The sequence below is a fragment of the Pithys albifrons genome, chromosome 8 (genome assembly GCF_047495875.1).
Source record: "Pithys albifrons albifrons isolate INPA30051 chromosome 8, PitAlb_v1, whole genome shotgun sequence".
NCBI classification, from domain to species: Eukaryota; Metazoa; Chordata; class Aves; order Passeriformes; family Thamnophilidae; genus Pithys; species Pithys albifrons.
In genome coordinates this window covers 17,986,908-18,013,833 of record NC_092465.1, presented here as the reverse complement: position 1 = coordinate 18,013,833, position 26,926 = coordinate 17,986,908, and the positions used below count along the sequence as shown (strand labels likewise).

The window sequence follows — 26,926 nt, the reverse complement described above, 5'->3', positions numbered from 1 at the left end:
AGGCAGAAAAGTGCAGTTGCATTTCGAGTCCCAGTTTAAAAGTGAGACTTGAACCTAATCTACATCTTAATCTTACAGAAACAGGTTAATGCTTCAAATTATGTGTTGTCATCCGACCAGCGTTTCATAGCTCTGGAAAGCAATTATTCAAAGGTAATAATTTTAATAGATCTCTTAATGAAATGCTTCATTTCATGTAGTATTTTTTTGATTGTGATTACCATAGATAAATACTTTTTAGTACTTTCTTGAGATAGGGACAGGCTGTGAGAAGGCAGTTGATTATTTGTATTTAGATTATCTTTTTCCAAGCTAATAATATTTTCTTGCTTAATTTATGCAGCTGTGGAGATACTCTTATACAGCGTCATACCACATTTATGATCTCATATATGGGTAAGGCCTGATATTTCTTACGGAGAGCTGTGGTGAATACATTGTAGTGGATGTGCTTCCAAGCATTCACCGAAAAACTGTATTAACGTGACCACCATCCTGCTTTGCTTTTGCCTGAATCTATCAAGTTACTTGTTAGCTTACCAAAAAAATGTTCCCTAAGAAAATCATACATTTTTTTCATTTACTCATCCTGGTATCTGGATTGAGATATAGTCCATGCCCTAAAACTTTCACTGCTCAGGATTCTCTTTTTTCTTCTTTGCATAATTTTCTCCCACCCCATCTTGACTGCTTGAGTCCACCTCAGGCTCACACCTGACATCTCCATGCCCTTCTACTAATTCATTCTTTTTATTGTTTATCCAATCTTTAGCTTTCCTAAAACTCTCACATGTCCTTTAGGGCTCCGGTGATCTTGTAACAGTCCCTATCCTTCATTCCTCAAAAGTTTACAGCTTCTCCTATGGCATTTGTTCTCTTTCCTAAGACCTTTCCCAAACTACTCCTCCTTCCACCCAAATCCAATGGAGTTCATCTGCTCATCTGCTTCCCAGTCACCTTTTTATGCCATAAGTAGCAGTGTGATCAAGCGCTTCTTACTTCTGAGCAACAGGGGCTGCACAGGGCTGTGCCATTTTCGGGAAACTGTTGGCTCAGGGTGACAGGAAGAGGTTGCTGCAGGCTATTGTGAGTGCAGTGGTAGCGCATGTGGGTCGTGATCCTTAACAGGTGCTGTAAGTGCTGCTGTTCCGCTGGCTCAGCATGCTCTGTCCTGAGCTCACATTTCCCAATGGCTTGCTGAGACTGTAATGCTGACTGCAGGTAGAGCAAATGACAGTAGATGCTTGTGCAGCACTTGAAAGAGCTAAGGCTGGCTTCTTAGGCTGTTGAATAAGTTTTCAAAGGGTTAAGTTTAAGCCTTTACCAGTGCTGGTGCACACCACCATGTTACTGCATGTCTCTGCCTGCCTTAATCGTGCATTGCTCAAGAAACAGTAAGCAGCTAGAAAATACAGCCCTTTGTGAATTTTTTATTAATGTACAGTATAAAGATCCATTTGCACTGTGCACAAAAAGCCATCTCAACTTCTTTCCTTTTTTAGTGGTTTTGTAACAGAAAATCAGCTTCCACATAAAGTTCAGTATATATCCTGGTCACCCGTTGGACACAAATTGGTTAGTAAAGATAATTGTTAGAACTGATTTGCTTTGTGTGGTTAGAAGACATTTATCTGCCTTCAGTTTTTATTCTGTTAAACCATATTTTTCACAGGCCTGTGTGTATTAATCTTGGTTATGCACAAGAATGAGGAAGAAAACAGTTTTAACTTGTTCAAATTTAACTTGTCTGTGTCTCAGTAGAAAAATAATCCATGTTCTCAGCTATTTTATGTTTCAGTTCACTCACTGGTCTCTTATGAAAAATTGACCAAAATAATTGTATATAGAATTAAAGGTATTTTCAAGGCCTGAAGGTCAATGGGTTTTCCTATGACACTGTATAATACATCAATTTACTACATAGATTTAAAGATGCAGTATTTAAAATCTATTCTAAAATTTTTACTCTAGGAAATGGCTGGCAGATTATCATTACAAATAATGCTACTTTCTTTGGTTTTAATAGCTCCTTGACAGTCAAGTGTATATTTCTCAGTAACTGTAATAGAACTATTCCATAGCATAATAATTTTATAAACTTTTTTTACTTTTGTTTCCAAAACATCAGCCCAATAATAGTCAGTGGGTTTTTAAGCTGCTTATCCGTTACTGACAAAATATTTGTGCAAGAAAAAAATTTCAAACATCAAATTCATTTCAAAAAATACCCAATGGGCTAAATATGAATGAAAGATTTATTAGGATTTTTTTCCATGCTCTAGTAGAGTATTAGTTCTCTCACTTAAATATATTATTTTCTTTATCAAGAATTCTGAAAACGGAACACAATGAGGATAGTTTCCTATCTTTTTAGTACTAATAGACTGTGATGTTTTTACATAATAGTCTGGAAGTGGTCAAGGCCAGGCTGGATGGGGCTCTGAGCAACCTGACATAGGGGAAGGGATCCCTGCCCATGTCATGGGGGGCGGGACAAGATGTTCTTTAAGGGTCCTTTCAACCCAAACTATTTTATTATTCTGTAGTCCTTGTATTGTATCTAAGAGTTTCAGGAGTTGCTTTGTGTTTCGTTTGGAGCAAAAACCAGTTCAAATGATATGATGATGTTGCTGCCAAATGGTTACAGCTTCAAAGGGCAGGATTTTCTAAGTGATGTTCCTGCTGTCGGTTTCTTAACCATATGTCCATTCATTTGATTGAAATTTAGAGATATCCAAGACCTGCAAGCATTCCTTACAAGAACTCTCTTTTGGCAACTAATTTACTGGAAAGGAATAAACCAGCCCAGAGAGAGTAAAGCTTTTTTTTTGTCTCTTCTCACATCACCTAAGCTTTTTGACAGATTTAGAAAAGTCCCATTACTTTCTTTTCAGTCATTCTGTATTTGTGTTTATCTTCTACTTTTGATGGAACAGTCACAAAACACTTTGAGGGTCTCTTATAAAAACTCAGCAATTTGAATGAGTTTCAAATTTTCCATTTTTTTTTCATGATTTTACATACACAATGTACAATTTATATGCTGAAGTACCTACCTTTCAGGAATTTGCAAGGGCTATTAGTGTAGCATTTATTTCTCTTTCTGTATTCTTTAGGTCTTTTTGGTGTGATATAAGAGCACTGACTACAGATCTTACTCTAAGTCCTGTTATTGAGTACACTCATACGAAATACTTTCTCATCTTTAGGTATATGTATATCAGAATGATATCTATTTGAAACAAAGTCCAAGAGAGGCACCAATTAAAGTAACTAGTGATGGAAAACAAAATGAAATTTTTAATGGGATTCCTGATTGGGTCTATGAAGGTAAGTAAATCTTGAAGGGCAAAAACTAACATGATGAATGCTTTGTTTGGATTACCTGGTTCTCACAATCCATTCTAAAATATCTGTGATTATACTTTTTTTTAGATCCCTAGATTACTTAATTTCCTTATTTTATTTGCTGTACAGTGACTGAGTTTTGTTTTCATAGTGTCTAACCAAAAGCCTGAGTCTTTGTTACTGAAACTATATCAGAACTGCACATACTTGGCTTCCTGCTTATGCACAGGGAGTGGCTGGGAATTAAGCTTTAATGGGAGTTTTAATTTTAGAAATTGGAAATTTGGCACTTCAGTGCATCCAGAAAATTATAAAGGAAACAAATGCACCCAAGTGGGTTAAATGGGATCTGTGTGCCTCTTTTGAGAGTTCTTAAGGCGTTTCAGAATTGAGATGTATTGCAGGATGTTTGATGTTATTTACATGTATTTTAACTGTCTTTACATGTCTAGGTCGCTGAGTAGAATGCTAAATAGATTAGAAGATAGATTACAATGATAAACTAATATTTTTTTTGTTTTTCCTCAGAGGAAATGCTAGCAACAAAATATGCACTGTGGTGGTCTCCAAGTGGAAAATATTTAGCATATGTACAATTTAATGATTCTGACATACCAGTTATTGAATATTCATATTTTGGTGAGGACCAGTATCCTAGAAAAATAATTATCCCATACCCAAAGGTATGTTTTATCATTATTTTGCCTTCCTTTCTGTTGAGAAATGAATTATGAAAATTATAAAAAGAAATGGTCATATTACAGTGTTTAAATTGATTATGGCTTAAATGAAAGAAAACAAACTTAGGCCAAGTTCAGAAAAGCTGTAGATACATATAAATATAAACCATAAATATAGTATCAATGAAATAAATGGACTTACTCATGTAAGCAAAAAGCATGTGCAAAAGAGCATGCTTGTGTGGTCAAGCCTTGCTTTTTTCAATTCAGTTTACTTATTGTGATGTGTTAAGTGTGCAGTTGTTATTTTTCATTACAGTAAATAAAGTATAAGACATTCTTTATTTTTAAAAATAAAGCTTCAGTTTATTTGCACACTTCGTAGGGCTTTTGATCTCAAGGGGCTTTGGATTTTAATTGCTTTCAAGTGCCAGATCTAAGGCAAGATGGTTTGGGGTTGGCATTTCTTCAGGATGCATTAGAGAGCTCTACTGGCTCTTATCATATTCATAGGAGTGCAAGAGATCACTTAATGTATCTTAAGAAGTTATTCACCTGTCAGCTGGGTGGGTTGCAGCTCTGAATTAAAACATGGAGGAGAGTTAAAACACTAATAATGTATGCAATGAATAACCAACCATGAAATCAGTTTAAGCAACCATTTAACAGCTGGGATGTCAAACAGCACTTGTAATCCTGTGAATATACTCCTGAAGTTTTCGTGCTGAAGTATAGTGTGTGTTGCAAAGATCCACACTGCAAACAGGACACTGGTTCCCATCAAGCATATTTCCTGTATAAAAAAGCACTAATTTGACTGATTAAAAGGTTTTGTTCTTTATATATTAAATTATATAAATTATGCAGTCTACTACTGTTGTAGTGTCAGTCTGAGATCTTACAGGACCACATTTGCCCTGTTATACTCAACTGAATACATATTTTGTAACCCATCTTCTTTCTTGCAAAACATGTTGTAATATTCCTTGATCTGAATTGTTCAGAGCCTGGTTTGAATAACCTGATACATTTTCTTTGAAGGCTGGAGCTAAAAATCCTACTGTTAAAGTGTTTATTGTAGACACTACTTACCCTGAAGTGTTTCATCCTAAGGAGGTGCCAGTTCCTGCAATCATAACATCCAGGTAGCGTGCCCTTAAATATGTCTTTTCTTGTTTTAAAAAAGTTTTTCCCTATGTGTTTTTAATGCTTGAACCTCTGACTTGTCCTGTTTCCAACAGGAGACTGTCCTATTAATCTCCTAGAAGGATCAGAAGCTAACTAGAAACGTTGTATTTTGATTTAACCTGTCCGTGTGATACATTGTTATAAAGGACAAAAAAATTCTAAAACAATGAAGGTTTGCTTCTTCTACAGAGCAATATGGGAGATACAATCTGTAGCAATGCTCCTATGTTCGTGTTGTCTAATAACGACCATTTCTTTCTTTTTTCCTTTTATTTTTCAGTGATTACTACTTTACTTGGCTTACTTGGGTAACAGATACTCGAATTTGTGTGCAATGGCTAAAGAGAATCCAGAACTTTTCAGTCTTAGCTATTTGTGACTTCAGAGAACATTCAAATACTTGGGACTGTCCAGAGGTAATTATGTTGGAAATGTAAATTTATCATTTTCTAACCCCTGCCATAATTGCATTTTACAGTGTTTGATCATATTCATCTTTTACTAGTAGAGATACCTTATTCAATATTTTAATGACTGGAGAAGGGATGAAAAAGTATTATTTACTCCAACAAGAAATTGAATCGCCAAAATATTTTTTTGTGAGAGTCTTAAATAATAACCAAAGCAACAAAACCCAGAAAAATGCTATTGAAAATCTTTTAGTACTGTTGTTTATTCCTTCATGCTTCATCACATCCAAAGGTGGAATCTATAATTTTTGAAAAGAAGATCTTACTATTATACCATATTGAAATTTGATACTGACTAAATCATGTCTTTTGTGATTAATGTTAAATTAGTTTAAAGAACATACAGATTAAAAGAAGGCAGGTTTTCAGAGGAAGAAATTATTCTGACTTATCAAGTCTACAGTTGAAGAGAGCAGACAGGTTTTCAGAAACACAATCTGATCTGAAAAGAAAAGTTCAAATTAATTGCAACAATACCTCTACATTTTGTTCAAATATATCCTCTATGATTTAGACATTTTGGAGGGACAATTGTGCTCTGCTGAGCAGAACAGAGCTCTGTAAAGCCTGAAGACTGTAGACACTAATAAATTCATATAGATCCTGAAGGAAAAAGAGACTTGAATTTCAGTAAATCTAGTATAGAAATCTCATTTATTGTCTTTTAGTATTAATGATGTTTGCTTGTCTTGTTCTTAGGGCTGATGGTACAGAACACCTATAAAAACCAGAATTAGGATGAAACCTTGAACTAAGGGGAAATAAAAGGCAAGAATATCTGTAAAAGTGTTCTACATAACTGATAAATTGTAAATTCAGCATTTATTGGCACAGCCTTTTCAAGATGAAAATAATGTTTATTTCTGTGTGGTACAGTAATTGTTGCAAACTTAAAGAGAAATTAGGGTTCTGTTATTTCAAAAACATAGTCATTTAAATAATTTTCCCCAAAGAAAATCATAATATATTAGGAAAAATAGGCATTTAATGCAACATATTAAGTATTTCCTAAGTAATTGTTCCACTTTATATGTACATTAACATTGAATATCTATCTTACCAAGAAGTAACCTATATTTTAATAACTATATATTTTAACATACAGAAAAGATTTAAGCCTTCTATGATTCTACTCCAGTCCACCAAAGTCCTTTAACACAAGCTTAACTTTTAGCACATAACCGGTTTTATTTATTTCAGTAGGTCTGTTTATGTGTTTAAAATTAAGCATGTGCTTAATTGCTTTTCTGGAACCAGACCAGACCAATTAACATCTTGCAGGACTGTGTTCATGATCCTTGTTTAATTGCATTTCTCCATGAAGCCTTATTTATGGAGTCACTCCTGACGTTTCTATAATTCTATATTTATACAGTGATACAATGCTTTTATCACATTAAAGTTTGCACAAATGGCCAATTGAAGGAGTGTGAACAGATGGGAGTGCTGCATTAGCTCTATTTGCCATTAGAAAGTATATCTCTCTACATTTCCTTTAGCAAAAATAGTTCTGTTGTTGAATTCAAATTACATTGAGTCTCTAATATACAATAATCATGCTAGGATTCATGTACTTGAAAATAATAACAAAAAATAATCTACAGGATGTTCCTACAGTGTAGATTCATCAGAAATGTTCACGTGTTCAAGTCCTGCTCATGTGAATAGACCATAGAAATAAATATTAGTTCATATGTGGAACTATTCATGAGAGTAAAAGCTAGGCATTTGTTTGTGAAATTGGGATTTCTTATTAAGATGCCAGTTGTCTAATTAAATTCTGTACACAGAAAAATCCCAAAGAAATCAAGGGGACTAATCCTATGAGAGTAGTTAAATATACCCCTAATGTACTATGTCATCGAGATCTGAGTCTTCATTCAAAGAAAGGGAATCATAGAATCTTACAAAGAACTAAAATCCATTTTCTGAGTTAATAGCTTGGTGGAACTCTTGCAAAATACTAAGCAGTCTTCTCAGGGACAAGTACCTGCAATTTTTTTCCTTAATTGTTCTTCATAAATATGTTATTTGCAAGATTTTGTAAAATCAGGCTCTAAGCCAAGCACCAGATATGGAGAGCCTTGATTTTTATGTACTTTACTTAGTTAAAGTATTTGGTTTGTATTTTTAAGTTTTTTAAGGTTTAAATTTAAAAGATATACCTCGTAGTAACATCATCCACTGTTAAAAATCAACATTACAGCTCTGAAATGAAATATGAACCAGCTGAAAATCTAAATTAGATTTGTAATATTATTATTCCTGAAACTATTTTATTTGGGTTTTTCACTGAAGAAATCATGAGATTAAGTAGTTGTTTGTTCTTATTTTCAGTGAAAAATTTGCATAAGGTTAAAACAATTACTTTAGATTTATTTAGCTCTGATGATAGCTGTTAAAGAACAGTAGTTTAACATGATGTCATTAATACAACAATATTATTTTCCTCAGACAGCCTACAAGTCCCTGAACATTTTTAGCAAGTATTCTAAAATTCTCTTTTGCAGGTGGCTGGAGATTTGTTTATTTGAATGTTTTCAATCTCCATAAATTCAATCTTCTTAAAGAGTGTACATTTGATTTTGTTTTTCAGAATCAACAGCACATAGAAGAGAGTCAAACAGGATGGGCAGGCGGAGTAGGTATTTTTGGTGTACTCTATTTTGATTATTTAGTGAAAAGCTACAGCTTTCTGCATCTTCACATCAGTGTTCTGGAGCATAAAGCACTGTTCTGAGTCATAACAACACTACTGCTTCAACCTGTTGCACTGTAGGATTGTGACTTTTAAAGCTGTGCCAGATGTAGTATCTGGCTATCTGCTTTCTGAGTTTAAAACCCTATTTCTCTCTCCTTTCTAAAATCTTAGACCAACTGACTAGACACTATACTGAAGGAAGGGAAGTCATCAAAAGAGACAGTGCAGTGTAATTATTAGAAGCATCTTGGAGGCTAAGAATAGATGTAAAATTCCTCGGATGACACTAGGGCAAGAGATACAGTTTACTATGATAGTGTTTTAAAATAAAAACTGTCCATTCATAAAAGAGTGTTTTAGTGCCAAGTGCTGCACATCTTCAGCTATGGGGGAAACTTCAAGATTAGACACCCCACTAACAATGGTAGGTGACACTTGTCTGTAGTTACGCCTAAGCAAAAGAAGTTTTCTCTACCCAGTAGAGGCAAAACACATATCTTTGGAAACTTGCTGTAAAAACAAACCTACAAGGCAATTTTAAAAGCATGAGATCAGTATTGACAATCATACAATCCAACAATGAATACGTACTATGGCTTATGTTTACTTTAAGGCAGGGGAAGTTAAAACAACCACCATGCGGAACCTCACACTATTTCTGAATAACCTGCAGTGGAGACTTAACTCCAAGCTTCCATTGTCAGGACACTGGCCTTTAAGAGATGTATTTTAACATGAAGATCACATATTTACAAGGATTAGTTATTTCACTTGATCCTTTTCTTTTTTTTTACCACTACTCTTGAGATTCTGATGACAGGTTTTTATTACAGCTAAAGAAATTGCACACATGCAGAAATCGTCTCTTTAGCATTTATGGGATTGCAAGCACTAGGAACCACAGAAACAATCTCTAGGACAATACAACTTGTGGTTAAAGGTGCTAGTTGAGTTTGGATTAGTATTCTTCAAAAGTCATACTCAGGAATGTTTGGCACTATTGAAAGTGCTTGCAGGTCATTCTTCATGTTATAAAAGACAAACTTACAGTTGCAGCCTTCACTGAGAATTTTAGTAAAGACGTGATTGTTTGCAAGGAAGCAAAAGTTGAATGTTCTTATCTGGAATGATCAATTCTTTAAAATTAGTGGAACAGTATGGGAAACTTTAGATATCTCCTGTGCTATGCTGTGCTCAGTGAAACAGCCAAATTTTGATCCACAGAATATTCAGTCTCACACCATTCATGAACATTGGTTTATTAAGAAACTTATTTTTAAAAAAATCACCTCTACCTGTTTTAACATAACTCAAAAAAGGTCATTTCGAATATACAAATTATTCTGCTTATATGTAAAGAGCTCACATTTGTGGCATGCTTGCAGTATCTATCTTATAACTTTAAGAATTCTGACATGACAGGTTAGAAATTGTAATCTGTAATGAGTGAGAGATTGAATATCACAGGTAAACACTTGTGCAAAGTATTTTGTCTCCTTTGAACTGATTAAATAGTCTTGTTACTTTTAGTATGTGAACTAAAATCTTTTAAACAGCTCGGACAGTCTTACTTACGCCTCATCTACTATTTTTCTTCCACTGTTTCAGTTCTTTGTTTCTACACCGTATTTTACATCAGACAGCAGTTCATACTACAAAATTTTTAGTGACAAAAATGGTTACAAGCATATTCATTACATCAATGGCTCTGTGGTAAGTCAAGCAAAGTGTTCCACATTGATCTACTACTGTAAGTTCCATGAAATAATTCTACAATATTTAGTAACTTAAATGTCTTGCTACACAGGAGAATGCAATTCAAGTTACAAGTGGAGAATGGGAGGCAATATACATTTTCAGAGTAACAAATGATGCAATGTAAGTGTCACAAAGAAAACAGACTGTGAATGATGTCAGTAAAAGCAACACTTAATCATTTGAACACCATTTGTTAACTCATCAAGTTATAACTAGGTATGATTTGGCTTTTATCTGAATGCATCCACAACAAATTTGTATGCAAAGGCACCACACAGGTTTGCAAACATTGTTTACTTCTGAGAAATTATTTTCAAATTGCTCAAAATTTTCTATTTAATCACTCAGAGAGAGATATTTAAAAATACTTCATTTATTCATGTCGTTAACCCTCACACAATTTGTAGTTACTCTTCTTTTTATAATACCTCGTTCAGCTTAATGAATAGCTAGATGCAGTTCACATAATTGGAGTGATTAACTCATGAGAATTAAGATGGAACTCCTATTTATATGTCTTATGTGTCTTCTAATCATAGTTTGAGCAAGGATTTATTAAGATAAAAGGTATATAACTTAACTACTCTTCCATCACATTCAGAAATCCCAAAAAGTAAATTAATTGCCAAGACAGCTTTTCATCTTGTTGCTGGTTCATAGGTCATCACTTTATAGATTATTTATTAACATATCAATGCATTTACAGTTTCTATACAAGCAATGAATTTGAAGGCTATCCAGGAAGGAGGAATATTTACAAGTAAGTGTTATCAGTATTATCTTAATGATAGTAGATTGATAGAAGATTGATATGGATTTTTCCATAAAACAATTTACTTTCAAGATGTTCAAAGTATAATTTCACAAGCTATTTTAAGTAAATCTTGACCTCACATTATATCTGAGTACTGAGGGGAAATAATACCTAATGTTTAAATATACTCCTGGGGAAAAAATCAATAAAAAAGCTAAGCATTAATTTTTTAACTGGACTCTTCTGAAAGTACAGTGCCTGTGTCCAAGAATGTGATGCAGACACATGAAAAGTTGATTGTAGCAAAATAACTATTGCTTTATTTTATTTTTCTCTTAGAATCAGTATTGGAAGTAGACCCATACAAAAACTATGCATTACTTGCAATTTAAGAAAAGAGAGATGTCAGTATTATACAGCAAGATTCAGTGAACGTTCTAAGTATTATGCTTTGATCTGTTATGGTATGTATGGCATGGGAGCAAATATATAACCAGTTGTTCTTCCAAATTTATCAATGCTGTAGGTCATACTGCAGTTACATAGTTAATACGTAAGAACAGTGAGGTCACAGGCTAAAAAAATAAAAACTAAAAAAAAGGAGAAAAGTATCGAAGGCAAAGGTTTTCCTTTTGTGTATTTCATATAAAGTTTACTGTTCTTCTGATTATGCACTGACTGATCAGCTGAAAAGTTCCTTAGAATTTCCGTTGAGCAGAGAACCAAATGTAGCAAATAACAACACCTTTCAATCATTCCTGCACGAAATACTCAGTAAGGTCGTCACCATATGAAAGGCACGCACCTTCACAAATACAATGTGACACGTTCTCAGAAGAATGTTTCACATTATTAATTCTGCATTTGCCTTATGTAATCACATCTCAGGTATTAAGTAGATGTCACTTCTTCTCTAGGGAGGAAGAGTTTGTAGATAAAGTTCCTTCTACTATGTTTGCTAAGCAATGCCTGTACATATACAAGCCTTGTACGCACAGTACCTTACGTATCTCATGCAGCAGGGCCTAGTGGGTTATATGGCAGAGACAGTTTGGATCTGTGTGTCAATTTAAGCTCTTTATCTCTTGCCAGTTACCAATGTTAATGTAATACACACTCCATCACCAAATTCCAACTTCAAGCTGTAAACTGCTATCTTCTCGTTGTTGTGACAGGTCCTGGGATCCCCATTTCTACTCTTTTTGAGAACCACGGTGATAGAGGTACTGCAAGTATGCTGCCTGTTCTGAGCAAATATTATACTTCTTGATCTTCACTATGCATATTCTCTAATACAATACTTGAGCTTGTGATCAAGAAGCCTTTAATCTTGTTTGGTATTAAAATATCTAGTGTCTTTCTAGATTTTTTAATGAGTAAAACCCAAATATGAATGAACACACTGATGTCTTTATTTTAATTCCTGAGTCCATCACCTTTATAGTATCTTGATGTTTTCCCTGTTTACCCATTATAGATAAAATGAACATCAGCACCTCTTTGTCTACCAAATTTTGAGTCAAACTTTATAGAAAACATCATGATTTCCGGACTATTCCCTTTCACATTTGGATGAACCCAAGACTTCCTGATTTCTTTCATGAAGCAACACTACTTTATACTAAAGACAACAGTGTACTATCTAGAGTTTGCCCTATGGTGCTGTACTAATTAGAATTTGGATCAATGACTTGCTCTTCAGCCATCAGTAGAGATGTCAGGGAAGAGCAGAAGCTCTTTCAGATGATCAGTTCAAATAATTGCTTCAGACAGGTGTAATTATTGATGCAGAGTAGGATCTTCAGCAAGAAACATTCAGAGCCCTCATTCTTTAAGTAGCCTGTTAGTGAGGACTGTTTGCAACCAAGCCAAACAGGAACTTTCTAACAATGAAAATATTAGTTGCTCTGAGGTGAATTTTCTATCTCTGACCCTTGTTTTTCCCTAAAAGTCCTTCTTCAACTTAAAGCCCTCAGTCCCTGAAATGTTATGAAAACTAGCATGATCCTGTATAAAACTTCAGTGACTTAGCGTGCCCCTTCCTTCCCCAATAACTGGTGGGAATGAACTAGTAGTCTTGATGGTCCTTGCAGTTCAGCCTGTTTTGAAAACCCACTATTAACTGAGCGCTATCTGAGCAGAAGACACATAAAAATCATCATAGTGGCCAGGCTTAGTGAATGAAGATTTGGGAAGGGCTCTCCGCATGTGGGTGTGTCCTTTGAGCCTGCACAGTGGATTTTTAAGGTGAGGCACAGCGTGCGCAGAACTGGCCCCACCCTTTGCTCCTCAGGTTCATCTGCCACAGCCAAGCAAGCTTGGACCGTGCTAGTGAAGTCCTCAGGACTGGAACCTACAGCCCCTGGTATTCCCAGGAGATCACGGCATTCGTCTTTCTTATATTTTTATGTGTGACATTTAACTGCCACACATAAAAATATAAGGAAGACGAATGCCATGATATTGTTAAATTAATCTGTGGTGATTCATGTAGAAGTCAATGAATTGCAACACAGTATTATGTAGATTCCAATACCAGTTGGTACATCAGTTTTTAGCCACTCAAAAATATTTGCAGATAGAAAGTACTGGTTAACATGTCTATTGCAACTATGCTATAAAAACACTGTGTTCTGATATTTGTTTTGTACAAGGTTTAAATAGATTTAAAGGTTTAAATACAGTTCATTTGTGGATTTTTTTCATATTTAATCCACTGTCATGGCTGTTTTCCCTGATTCATTATTACCTTGTCTATCAAGGGCCCCTACTACCTTCTTAAACTATGAATTGCATGAAATGAAGCTAAGTGCCCAACTGCAATTATGTGTTTCCTAACCTCTCTGCAGCAGAGAAAAGTTTCATGTAATGCATTTTCACTACTGATTTCATGATGCCTTACTCTACTGTGCTATTATTCTTCATGAATAAAAACAAATTCAGGCCTCTCTTTGACTTTTTCATTACCTAATTTGAAATCATTTTCCTTAAGTCCCTTGCTTTCATAATCCCTTGTGTGGTGCAAAACTAATTTTAGTTAATCCATTTTCATTGCAATTGGCAGAATTTTGAAAATGTATCACCTATGAATTTTAGTAGGAGATAATGCAGTTAAACTAACATACACCAATTTGGAAGCTCCTTCCAGGATGTCTACAATGCAGTTGGGGTAATGGGCAAGTTTCAGGAGTTTTAAGGAGAAGGATGAAAGGGTTCAACTGAGTTAGTGTGAGTATCCAAAGCTAGGATGTTGTTTCAGCCCAAAAAAAACCCCACTTGAACCTGCAAAACTTGTCAAGAGTACTTTGAAAGAAAAAATTCCACTGTAATATTTCCGGTATGTCCTGAGCACTATTAACAGAATATATGCTGAGAGAATACTTCTTGTATCTTTTTGAGTATTTGCAGAAACAGAGAAGAGGGGAAATGTAAACCAAAAGAGAAAAATCTCCTTCAGGGTTAAAAGGTTATTTAATTTTGGAAGTGAAGCTAAAAAGTCACAGATTTCTACTATGTACAATATTCTTCATCAATCACTACTCATGGCAAAATACATAAATAAACAAGTGAGACACATTGGATTCATAATATACAGTTCTGCAGTCTGTGCTGTAAATTAACTACATTTTTTGTGACTGGACCTGCCTATCCCATATTGGCCTCTTTAGCCACCAGCACGCTTGCAGCAAGGTTGTGCCCTTCCCAAATCTTCGTTCGCGAAGCCTAGCCTAGCCATGATGAGGAAATAGTAATTTTTAAATTATGTAACCGTAAACCTGGTCTACAGCAAACAAAACAGTAAATTTTAGTATAATTCAGATTAAAAAATAAAACACAAAAAAATATTTACTGGGTGTGCAGTAATATATTACTAAAAAGCTATGTGGCAAGTCTAGTATCTTTGTGTAGGAGTGTATTTACAGTGGTTAAGCAAGGGTTTGCCATAACCCTAGAAACAAGATATTCCCAAACAACTGTAGACATAATCACACTGCCCAAGGGTCTCAGAGTTTAAACTTATGAGGATTGCTACATAAACTGATAATACTCTCATAAGCAACAGGGAAGATACAGGACTGTGTTTGGTGCAATGGAATGAATTTCACATTTCCAGCTCCCACCATTTTAAAAAAGTAGGATGAAGACTCTGCAAGAGGAAGAAGTTTCTTCATAGTATGCAGGACTCTAACACTCAGAGGCAACATGTGAAATGATTTGCATTGCAAAAATGTACATCCTATAAAAATCTAATGAATATTTGTGCACTGCAATACCAGTGCTTTGCTTTCATTTAGCTGTGATCAAGCCCAATTAGAAGTGTCTGAGTAGATTTCATTATTCTGCTTGTAAAAGTCAGATTTCCTTTCTGTTCTAATAACACAAAATAAAGGAATAGTAATTAATGAAGAGGCATTAACAATAAATCAGTTAATAATTCAGGCATTTCTTTTACTTAGAACTCAGAGTATTGGAAGACAATTGGGAATTACAGTCTGCTTTGCAAGAGATCAAACTGCCAAAACAAGAAATTAATAAACTTGAAGTGGATGGCATAAGTAAGAATTACACATCCTTATTATAATTTTTACTCCTACCATTTTAACATTTCTCCTTAATTCTTTTATAGTAAGTATTGTCTTTCTGTAGAACAAACTTGTTAGCCTGTAGGACTGGGAACAAGAGTCCTGGCTCTGCCCCATTCAACAAAAACTGATTTCTCTATGCCTCAGGGTCTCTCTCAGTAAGACAGTAGTTAAAATGCATCTCTGATTCACAGTACAATTTTTTTTTAAATTCTTTAATATTATTGATAAAGTGTTTAAATACTGTGTAGAAAAAATATAATGTGATGGTAATAAAATGTGAACTGCTCTTCAGGTTTTATACATTATATTGATTTGCATGAACTGTTCTTTTCACTAGTGACTTTACAAACAGTATGCCATGGTAATAAATCAAAAAAGTTTCAAAAACCAATTTCTGACAATCTTAACAGTTATATTCCTTGTTATGCTGTTCTAGGCACCTGGATAAAGAACCTAGGCTTTTGCAAAAAACAATTTTATGCATAGCTAAATTAAAGTAAATGTAGGTACTTTATTTCTTCAAAGTTGTTCATCAACAGCTCAATATAAACAGTGATTTGCATCAGTACTGTGATCACAGTTCATGCGTTGTGTACTATGTGCTGATTCGTGTTTATACACTCTTACACCAAACTCAGGATTATGCCTAGAGAAATCATTTTAACCATTAAGAATATAATTTTAATATATCTTTTCTAGCTTTGTGGTACAAAATGCTTCTACCTCCACAGTTTGATAGATCCAAGAAGTATCCTCTGCTTATTCAGGTGTATGTAACACTTTCTTTCTTTGAATTTTGTTATTTTGTCAAAAAACCATACTTCTTATAATTAACAATACCTGGGACATTACAGAATTTAATGAAACAAAAGCAAAACTATTTAGTTCTGTTTTCTTTGTTGTGGTGTTTTCTTAATATATTTCTGGAAAAGAAAGTTAACCCAATGGAGATCAATAAGGTTTTTAATGTTAATCTTAGCATGATAAAGATTATTTTGTCAGAGAAAGAAAAAGGCTAAAACATGTGGGTTATTCCTTGTAGTTCTTAGCTTTGTAGCTGCTCCTGTTTATCATGAGGCAGTCTGAAAGCATTGATTTCAGTTTTGGTAATGCAAAAAGTACAAGAGTCTGCTTAATTTTTTAATTAACCCAAATGGCTAAGCCATGTGGACTGGCTTCTTTAAGAGCATTTGACATAATTTATTGCAGTCAGGAAAGGCAAGAAAAATGCAGTGGTAAGAAAAATAATAATAATTTTTTTTAAAGATGCAGAAAGGAGAACTGAGTGGATGTAGTAAACTTTCCAATGTTTTTTATTAACCAGTGATGATCCAAAGGTCCAAAATGATAGGTATGTTTGAATAAAGTTTAGAGTAGAACAGTCCTGTCCTTGGGGGCACATGTGTAATTTTCATTAGGCCATTCCCATGAGGAGTGTCTCCCTGTATTGCTCAGCTGTGTGGGTTGTGTTCTGCCCACAGCTCCAACAGCATGTGATATTCCCCATTGAAACAGAGAAGGTCTGGTGATGGCCAGAAACTGTAAGGAGCTGTACTTCTTTTTCCTGTTTAATTTGATATTGCTGACTGTGTGTGAAGATCAAATGTGGAAAAGCAGAAATGCATCAAAAAGGGCTATTACACCTAAAGAATTTGGAAAGATGAAAGAATTGAGTCTTTGAGGCATGACTATTTCAAGGATTCTCCTTAGAACAAGGACCTGATACTGCACCTCTTATTCTGATCTAATACTAATTATTTGCCTTAGGCATAAGACCTAAATGATTAAAATGGATTTTAGATAGCAAAATATCATAAATATATGAAGATGTTGATTGAACTTTGTCTACTGGGCTCTCTGAACCACAGACATATAGCAAAATACTTGTGGAGAAAATGTTAGAAATATCTATAGCTATACTTGTGTCCAGGAACCATTTATAAATTTGTATGAGTTGAAAATGTGTGAATTTTCATCCTCAGGTATGGAGGACCTTGCAGTCAGAATGTAAAGGAAACATTTAGCATTAGCTGGATAACCTATCTTGCAAGCAAAGAGGGAATTATTGTTGCTCTAGTGGATGGCAGAGGGACAGCTTATCAAGGTGACAAGATTTTGCATGCAGTGTATCGAAGACTTGGAGTCTATGAAGTTGAAGACCAAATCTCAGCAGTGAAGTAAGTAGACTATCTCCTGTATAACTGTTGAACTTATATACCTAGAAGTAGTAATGTGAAAAAAATATGAAATTCTCAGCCTTTCTTCTGAAGAGCTGAGGTCTCCAGGAAGTAAGAGAATGACACTTGTAAAAATAAAATATTACTGTTTGCTTCATGTCAGTGAGGTTTTGTGTGGTATATTAAGTCCATATACCACTAAGTCCATGTCTGGACCTCACCTCCTTTATAAGAGCATCTTCAAAGGCTTCACTCCTAGGCCTAAGGAAATACAAATGAAAATGGTGAGAGGTAAGCCAATGTATTACCCATTATTCTGAAGTTTTCCCTGTAGACCAAACCTACCTCAGTGACCCTAGAGATTAGGCAGAAATCCGTAGTGATGTACCACACTGGTTAGCTAAAGGTCAAATGTGAAGTTTGTAGCAGAACAGAACCTTCTAACGGTCAGTTAGTCATAAACTTGCATTCTGTGCTATTCTGGGATAGTTAACAACAAAGTGCCTGAGGTCCCCTGACAGGTGTTCCCCAACAGCTGCTCCTTTGAATCCAACCACTTAAAGGGGTTCCAAGGGAAAATAATTCCCTGTGCAGAGGTTTTAGGAGGTAGTGAAAGCTGAGGATTGTAAAGAAAGACTTGACTGTTATGGATGCAGTAGCACTGCTAAAGTGAGCATTTAAAGAAGTGTTAGTTTGAACCACACAGAGATGAGTGCAAGGCAGAAAAATGGCATTTAGTCTAGCCTAAGGAATTTGCCCCAGCTGAGTATGGGTAGATTTCCAGGTGCAACAGTAAATACTCTCTCTCCTTCAGACCTGACTGACTACCTTAGCTAGGAATTGGATGTAGCAATCCAGGTTTTCACAGCTTTCTCGAGAACACTGCCTGTACTTACAAGTGTGTGTGAGGAGGGTATCTGTTCCTTCCTCTTTCTGCTTTGTGATAATTTGTTTCATCCTCAATGATACAAACACACCATTTTCCCTTGCAGTGATAAATGAAACAGAATAGCTGTATATCATGTCAGTTTTTTTCCTATTAATCTATTATTTTATTTTCTTTCTTGAAACTCTTAGGAACAGTGGCATAATTTAAAGTATAACAAGAATGGTTTTTTATTACTCTGAATTGTCACTCAGACATAAAATGTCAGAGACAAAGTGAACCTAAACTGATTCTGCAATTGCAAAATCTGCTGAGACAGGCCATGAAGAAATGACCTCAGTTTTCACACTTCCCAGTTTTCTGTCAGCACCTAGACTAAATTTTTATTCAGTTAAATGTAGTGCATTCCATCTTCCTGATCTAACACATGCTTTAAGATGCATGCTTTTTAGAGAGAATCCTATTCTCTACTGGGAAGTTTTTGGAGAGGCTTTTACTCTTGGAGGAGTCCCAGGGTTTAAGACAATAATATAACAAAGCTGAATAATTTTTTTGGCTTTTCTAATGTTGTCCCACCCAGACAGTATCTTGCATTTTGGGTGTTGTCAGTCGCTTGTGCTTGTCCTAATAAATAAAGCTAGTAAAGCTGTCCTGGGATGTATCTGAACTTGGTTTGTTTTTCTGTCACTGTCAAACCTTTGGGATCTTTGCCTTATACTCTCTTCTTTTCTGTTGATAATACATCTCTAGAAATACAGTCTTCAGACTCTGATGCAGGATATTTTAGGAGACCTAATATTTATGATACTCTTCAACCTGTTTGATTACTGAGTGCATAAGCAAGACACGCTTTTCATACATTTCACGCTTATTACTGACTTGGAGCATTAGAATATGTTTCCCTCCATAGTATTTTTTATTATAGTATCAGCATGAGCTTTTTACTTTTCAGGCACATTAAAAAAAAAAAAAAAGGCAAAAGCTTAATTCTCCAGGAAATCCCTGCATCCCTGCTCTGAGGATTGATACTGTGCCTCTCAAGAAGTCAGTGTTAACTCATTGTGACATGAGCATCTTGCAGGATAAAGTCTGAATGTTAATGGTCATCCAGCACCTTTGGCATTAAAGCAACAAAAATAACAGCCTGTGGGAAGGTAGAGATGTGGGAAATGAAAGGTGGTTGGTAGTAGGAGTACACTTCTTTACTTTTTGTGTCACATGTATGAGTGTATTTCTGCACATATGCATATGTACATACATATGTACATATATATATACACACACATATATACATATATATATACACACACACACATATATGGGCACTTGCACGGCATGAGTATAAATTTGATGTTTAGTCTAGTCTGGTCTAATTAACCAGGTGATTTCTAAGCATAAATAAAAGGAAATTTTTTTTCCAAGAAGCCTGATGGGAAGAGTCTTCATCCACTGGAACAAAAATAATTATGATGAAAGTATTCATTTCGGAATTGTTTATTCTTTCAGGAAAAATTCTTCCTTTCCCTCTGAAATACATATTAATTGAATAAGTGATGCTTTGTAGAAATCTGACATGCTATGCTGATTGTCAGTTTGCTCAAATTCATGGGATGTGTGGAAAAAAGTGAAAGAAAAGCTATTTTTTGCTAATTTTTATAGTATTAACAATCTTTTGTAATAATGCATTTATTTCTGTGATTTTTCTTTTCACAGAAAATTTATAGAAATGGGCTTTATTGATGAGAAACGAGTAGCAATATGGGGCTGGGTAAGTGCTTGGGGGTTTGTATCTAGCTTTAAATAATTTTGCAGTATATTTTTTTCAATTCTTCTTTATTCTGTCTTAAATATGTATAAAGTATCTTCATTTGTATGGTATTACCAAAAGCGATAGTTCCTGTTGGTGCCTATATACATGTAATCACAACAGTGCAAGTCCCCAAAAATGAATCTTTGGCAGCTTAAGAGGGAATTTTGAAAAGCTTAGTCTAATACATTGTTTGGACTTGAAATTAAGCCAAAAGTAGATGTTTTAATTGGCTTCACTTTTAACTTAGGGACTTACTGGAATGGTGTCAAAATTCAAATATTGTCCTTTCTGATCTGAGATTAAAATAATGAGGAAAGTCCTGTGACTATCTCTAATCAGAAAACATGACCCTTGTATCATTATGAGTCACTGTGTACTTGTTTGGCTTTGTAATGGTCAGCAGGGATGAGTGTGGATCTGAGAGGTTTATAACTTCAATAGATTCACACAGAAGTGGAAAAATTGGATGGGAGTTTTTCTAAATTATTAGCCAGTCATTTTTCATCTTGATTTTTCCAAGTACTTTGCCTTGTAACACACCCAGAAACTTCAATAGACAAATGTATTGCAAATCTTTATTAATAAATGGACAGATTCCACTACCCTTAGGCACTGAGAAATAGAGGAGCATACCTCAAGTACAAATTTTAGGATAGCAGTGCATTCTAATAGGATAAAAATTAATTATTGGAATAGTTGGGGGTTTTTTTCTGTGCTGACAACTTCAAAGTAGGACCATTCATAAAAACGTGTGCAGAGCTATTAGTGGTTTTAGTGGGAGAGCTCAAGCCACCTTCAGTGGCAGCACAAATGCCCCAGAGCCCCTTTAGAGAGACTTCTAGACTATTTAGGCCACTTGACTCAGCTGCTCACATTTATCCTGAATGGCTGAATCAATGCATAGGCAGAACTGCAGCCCTGCCTCCTACCCAGCTTCAGCATACCCAAATTATGCTATATGGGAGAACAAGCTGATAAGCAACACTTGAGGGTCTCATGGATTAGGGATGGTACTGCAAGGAATGCTAAAGGAGGTCAGAGGCCAGTTGTCTGTCAGCCACACTCACTCCTTCTCTGAGTAAATCAGTAACAGCTATTGAGCAGTAATAGGCTGCACTAAAAAAGCTTACACAGTTAACTGTTATGTTAGACATTAATTAACATTTTCCAATAATTTTCTCCATATACATGTTAATTTTTCTATAACTATCATCCAGAAAGACCTCTTATTTTATTCTCTTCAACTGCCTGTCTTTGCCAGAATTCTTCTGATCTGCCTCTGTTTGTTTTGTTTAATTTTTTGCTGTTTTTTTCTTTATTTATTTGTTTTTGTTGGCCAGTTTCATTTTAAGAAGCTTGCTCAGAAACTCCCTAGAGCATGGATCTTTTAAGTTTCAGTTCAACTGTAAATAAAGAAATTGTCTGATCTTAGCACATGAGCAGGGTTGCTATGAAACTTCTAACAACTAATATTTAAATTACTTTGGTCAGACACTGTTATAACACCAGGATAAAATGAGTACCATGTGGTGAAATTAAGTAACATAGACTCAAGTGAGTAATTCTAAAGTGACATTAGGTAATTTAAGGACAAATGAAAATACTTTGTTCTTTCAGCCACATCAGGTTTTATTTCACCACATTGTTTCCAGAACCAACTAAGAGCTTGTACAAATCTAAAACATCGTATCCCAGTAGTGGATATAATATTAAAATTACAGCACTTTTTAAAAACGTGTAGTTGAGTTTTTTCCATTTTTTTTCTATTTATGATACCATTTCCTGGTCCATACCATAAGCTTTGTAAAGAGTTGAAGGTGTTTCCTTTTTTATAACTCACAGCTTTGCAGATATGCATGAACTCATACTTTCAGATTAACCAAACACTTCTGGATGGCAAAAGCTCTTAAATAGCCACTAAAGCAATTCAGGTTGTGAGCTCTGTCTCTCTGTCTGTTACAGTGAATAGATTTATCTCCCCAATCCTAACCCTTTGCTTTTTAGCCTTGTGGACTGTTTTTTTAAAACTAAGCAGATCAAATGACCTGGAGAAATTATACAAATTATTGTTTCTATTATCATATCCCTCACTATCATTTCAAGCTGGAATGTCAAAAGGAGGGAAGGACTAACTTAACCTTTGTACAAAAAATATATTTATTAGTTCTGCTTATTTTCCTTAATCTTTCAAATGCTACTGGAATAATATTCAGAACTGCTCATGACAAACCCCATATTTTTATCCATCACTCCATTCCAGTGTAAACAAAGCCCCATTATTTCACAAAGACCTTATATGAGTTTTTCTAGCCCCTGTTCCATATGTTATGGAGAACCAAACAAAAGGGGTTTTATTTACAGTATTTTCCTGTTTCAGCAACAAGCCTCACATAGGTTCACAGATCTATTCTGATATCCAGGCTTACTCAGTGCTACTACTTACTTACTTACCTGACTTCTCGCTCTGAACTTCCTTTTCCTTTCTGGCTCCCAGTTTGAGGAATCAGGCCAGACAGTTACAGGAACCGTGATTGCTCCAGCCTCAGGTTCTCAGGTGCCTGAGTCTGTTAGTACTGATGATTGTATTGGTTCAATATGCCAATCACTAGCAAAACCTAGGTACTTTGTTAAGGGAGGGAAAAACATAACTCTTCTTGGAGGTGAACATTGAAAGGATGAGTCAATGAGGGAAGTTTTCTTTCGGTTTTAGGAAAATAAATTCCTGACAAGAGTGGTCACTATTGAAGAGGATTGCATAGAGGCTGTGTATAATGAATGTGTCTCTGCTGGACCTCATTTAAATCTGAAGTTAGCCCCGTTTTGAGATATAGGGTTGCATTACATTACCATGAAGGACCCTACCAACTTAAATTTTTCAATGAATAGGTGATAACAGGACCAGTATCCTGTGATATACACTTAAGAAATAGCAAAAAAGATGTGATTAAATAAAAATGTCTAATCTCTCTCACAAGAAATCACATCAGATCCATTTGAAATGAATAATTAAAAAAATATTTTTGTTGCTTTGTCCTCTGTGCATTCAAAGCAAAGTATTTACTTTGGAATTAGTTTATATGAGTTTGATTCAGAAAACAAAATGATACTTCAGTAATTTTAAACTAACTGTGATTTCTTCTCAGTCCTATGGTGGGTATGTAACTTCTTTGGCACTTGGATCTGGCAGTGGAGTATTCAAATGTGGAATGGCTGTGGCTCCTGTTTCCAGCTGGGAATATTACGGTATGGAAACTCATCATAAAAATTACTTGGAAAGCAAATGTAGTATTCAATGGCTTCTTAAATTAAATCCTTGGAGAAGACTGGCAATTTGAAACATAAAGACATCGAAATTACTTAGATATAAAACTCTTAAAACCTTAAGTTTATAATTTTTCTTGCTGAAAAAAACTGACTGCAACTGGCAGTTTGAAACAGACTTTGTTATCTAGAAGAAAGTATGCCAGATAATTCCATATGCACATCTGTAACAGTAAGTGTTCTTATTAGCATGTCCCTCACTACGAAACTGCTATAAGAGTGATCTTCCTAAAAATCCAGTTAAAACAGTATCACTGAATTCAGAAGCAGCTGAACTGATTTTTCTGCCAGTAAGGGAATCACAGTGCACTTCAAAAACACTGATGACCTCTGTCAGGAATCAGTATCTCTGATGACTGCAAAGTTACTTTCCAAAAGTAGTGGAAAAGAGAGGGACTTTTGTATCTGATATAATTTTTTAAAATGAAATATTTTCCTTTTAAATGTTTCTCAGCCACACCTTCTGTGTTGCTGTGTTATGATACATATTTTTTTTATGTTTACGGAATTGGGCTCCAAACTGTTCAGAGGAAACAGCTCTGGGATCATACTCCCAAGGCCCTCCTGTGTGAATAAAGCAAGCACATACTCATACTTGCCGACCTGTTAAGCTTTTGGCATGGTGTAAAGGAACCTTAGTGTAAAAAAAAATCATGGCATGCATGTTTTCAATGAGTAAAACGTAGCGCTTTGAACACATTTACTTAGCATATGGTCGTTTGCTAAGAAGTCTTGGTTATGAAAAAAATTTTTGGTTAAATGGAAAAGATTCCTTCCCTGACTGCTAGCACAGACATTCCTTGTATTTATGCTGTTTTGCAAACAAAGGGGAAAATATTTGCATGACACAGGAAGCATAGTCTTCATGTGTTCACTGGCACCAAGATTTTTTAAGGCATTTTTACTCATGATTGCAAAATTATTTCCAGAATGCAGGCATAAAGCACTGTTTTTGCAAAAGTCCTTTGATAAAAGAAGAGTCATAAAAATTTGCCTAAGCATTAAAAATTCAGTGAAGCTTTTAAGTTAAAGTGGATTAGACCCACACCATTGCAATGTTTACTTAAGCTGACTTTTCAGGAGGGAGTTAAAGAATCTTGCACAAAACACCTTGTAAAATCCAAACAGGCAAATGTACATCCACTAAGGAAGGAAGGAAGGAAACTGAAGTAAGTCATAAGTTTTGGCAAAGAGACGTTGTACTGGCCCCTAGAACTTCTAAATTCTGTCCCACACTCCTTTAGTAGATGCACAGAGATTCTGGACCATAATCTTTTCTCAGAAACTGTCCCACCCCCCTCCATTTTGAGTCAGAGTTAGTAATGTCTGAGCAGTTATAAGATAAAAAGGAAAATTCTGTTCAGGGACAATGTATAGTTAAAAGTATTAGATCTGTTACTGTTTGTTTAAAATTTATTTAAATTTATCTCCATTTCCTTCTTCAATAGTTGACAAGCTGAATCTTCCACTTAGTCATCATAATGCAATTCTGCTGACCTCTGTGGACTTGTTGTAGCTATACTGCTAGAACAGAGTGGAGAATTTGGCTCAGAATACTGTAGAAATGCCAGCCATTCAGAAACGGTCTATTTTATTGAAAACTTAAGCCCAATATGGTTGTTTGACACTGTGTTGACAACAGATATTGCACATTTTCTGTTTTCATGGAAGGATAAAGGATTTTGATAAAAGATAGGATACTTGGATTTTGTAGTACTTAGTTCATTAAATTATCTTCAGAAGCTTTGCTTGGCTGATCTGGGAGACATGGTAAATAGCATGCAGTGATAGCACATGTAAAGAGTACACAATAAACCAGGGAACAAGAGTATATTGAGTCATTTTCCTTTCCTAGAAGGATTCTCATTTCTACTTCTTAATGAAATTATTCTAATACAGAGTGTCAAACTGGAAAACAAGGTAGCCAATCTCAATTCTTAATGATTACAATGGCAGTCACCTCTCTTTTGAGAGAGAAAGATGCCAGCTCTTCTTTGTCAGTAAGCCCTGACTCCGTTAAATAAATAAAATTCTTGTAATACTGCAGCTTGACTGCTCAATATGTGTCAGTTACTCTTTCAAGGCAAGGTCATAAAGAAAGTAATGTTCTGGCAGTGACAGCTGCTGTGTCAGTTTTCCATAAATTTTCATAACAGCTCTTAGTTAAAGCACAAATATCAAGGCAGCTCAAAGATACATGTTCCTGCTGATTTCATGGTGATATATACTGTTCTGTTATCAACATTTATTTTTCAAACGTGTTAACAGTCTTTGTTGTAGTTAGAAATAGGAATTGAAGACAGACCTGAACAGCAATGGGCCACTTTTTCAGTCCATGCCTGTGTCCTTTCCTGCTCCCCCTCACTGCCACATATACACACTCAGTAGGAAAAGGACAACATACTTATCCATATTTACTGGATATACACATACAAATCCTCAGGTACTCTTTCTGAGATGCCAGAATTAGTCTGTGTCATCTTTCCACTATGAAACTTTATTGGCTTATTGGCTTGTTCAACTGGTTTCTCTAGTTCAACACAACAGCATAAAGCAGTATCAATTAATTACCTTTATCCACAAAACCTTCTGTTGGTTCCACAGCTGAGTATCAAACTGTTATTTCTGCAAAGGTGTTTTGGAAGACAGTTATTAATTAGCCTTCATAGTTGATTTTTTAAAATATGTTTAAATTTGGTGTATTATAAGGAAAACAAGCAACAGACACAGTTAAACATAATTTAATTTTCTATTTTTCACTGAAGGCACAAAAATTTCTTTACCTATAGCTTTTTTCTCCTTTAATTTCAGCATCTATCTACACAGAACGGTTTATGGGTCTTCCTGTTGAGTCTGATAATCTTGAGCACTACAAGGTGAGAATTCTGTTTCTGTGTTTATCTGCCCTAAATTTGAATCACACTTCCATGGAAAAGTGTGCAGAAAGAAAATGACCCACCAGCTCTCGTAGTGACAGTCCTGTAGTTAAACTGCTGCTTTGAAATTGTTATCTCCATAATTAATTGTGGGTTTGCATTTATAAATCCCATAAATGCTAAATTGAAATCCTTATTTTCTCACTTGGACAAGTCAGACAGTTCTGCCAGTGCAAACCATTAGCCTAGGAAGGAACCCAAGTGAGAGAGATTAAAATGTTGTTGATGATGATAAGGTTTTGGTTGGTACTGTTAGCTGTAGTATGCAAACTGCTCCATGCAAATTGAGCTCTCTGAAAGTAAGATCATAA

The 26,926-nt window shown here is 35.1% G+C and overlaps 1 protein-coding gene across 1 annotated transcript in view; it reads left to right on the top strand.

The window, feature by feature from the left end:
* Window positions 1-26,926, top strand: part of LOC139674905 (prolyl endopeptidase FAP-like) — a 40,829-nt gene that overhangs the window by 9,854 nt on the left and 4,049 nt on the right. Inside the window, exons 5-23 of the mRNA XM_071561874.1 lie at window positions 79-153; window positions 344-396; window positions 1,503-1,575; window positions 3,210-3,330; window positions 3,877-4,031; window positions 5,070-5,173; window positions 5,497-5,632; window positions 8,283-8,327; window positions 9,996-10,100; window positions 10,195-10,265; window positions 10,852-10,905; window positions 11,239-11,363; window positions 12,075-12,122; window positions 15,357-15,455; window positions 16,185-16,254; window positions 17,468-17,662; window positions 20,262-20,316; window positions 23,502-23,601; window positions 26,491-26,555. Coding sequence (XP_071417975.1) covers window positions 79-153; window positions 344-396; window positions 1,503-1,575; window positions 3,210-3,330; window positions 3,877-4,031; window positions 5,070-5,173; window positions 5,497-5,632; window positions 8,283-8,327; window positions 9,996-10,100; window positions 10,195-10,265; window positions 10,852-10,905; window positions 11,239-11,363; window positions 12,075-12,122; window positions 15,357-15,455; window positions 16,185-16,254; window positions 17,468-17,662; window positions 20,262-20,316; window positions 23,502-23,601; window positions 26,491-26,555 — 1,749 coding nt within the window. The remainder of the gene's footprint in view (window positions 1-78; window positions 154-343; window positions 397-1,502; window positions 1,576-3,209; window positions 3,331-3,876; window positions 4,032-5,069; window positions 5,174-5,496; window positions 5,633-8,282; window positions 8,328-9,995; window positions 10,101-10,194; window positions 10,266-10,851; window positions 10,906-11,238; window positions 11,364-12,074; window positions 12,123-15,356; window positions 15,456-16,184; window positions 16,255-17,467; window positions 17,663-20,261; window positions 20,317-23,501; window positions 23,602-26,490; window positions 26,556-26,926) is intronic.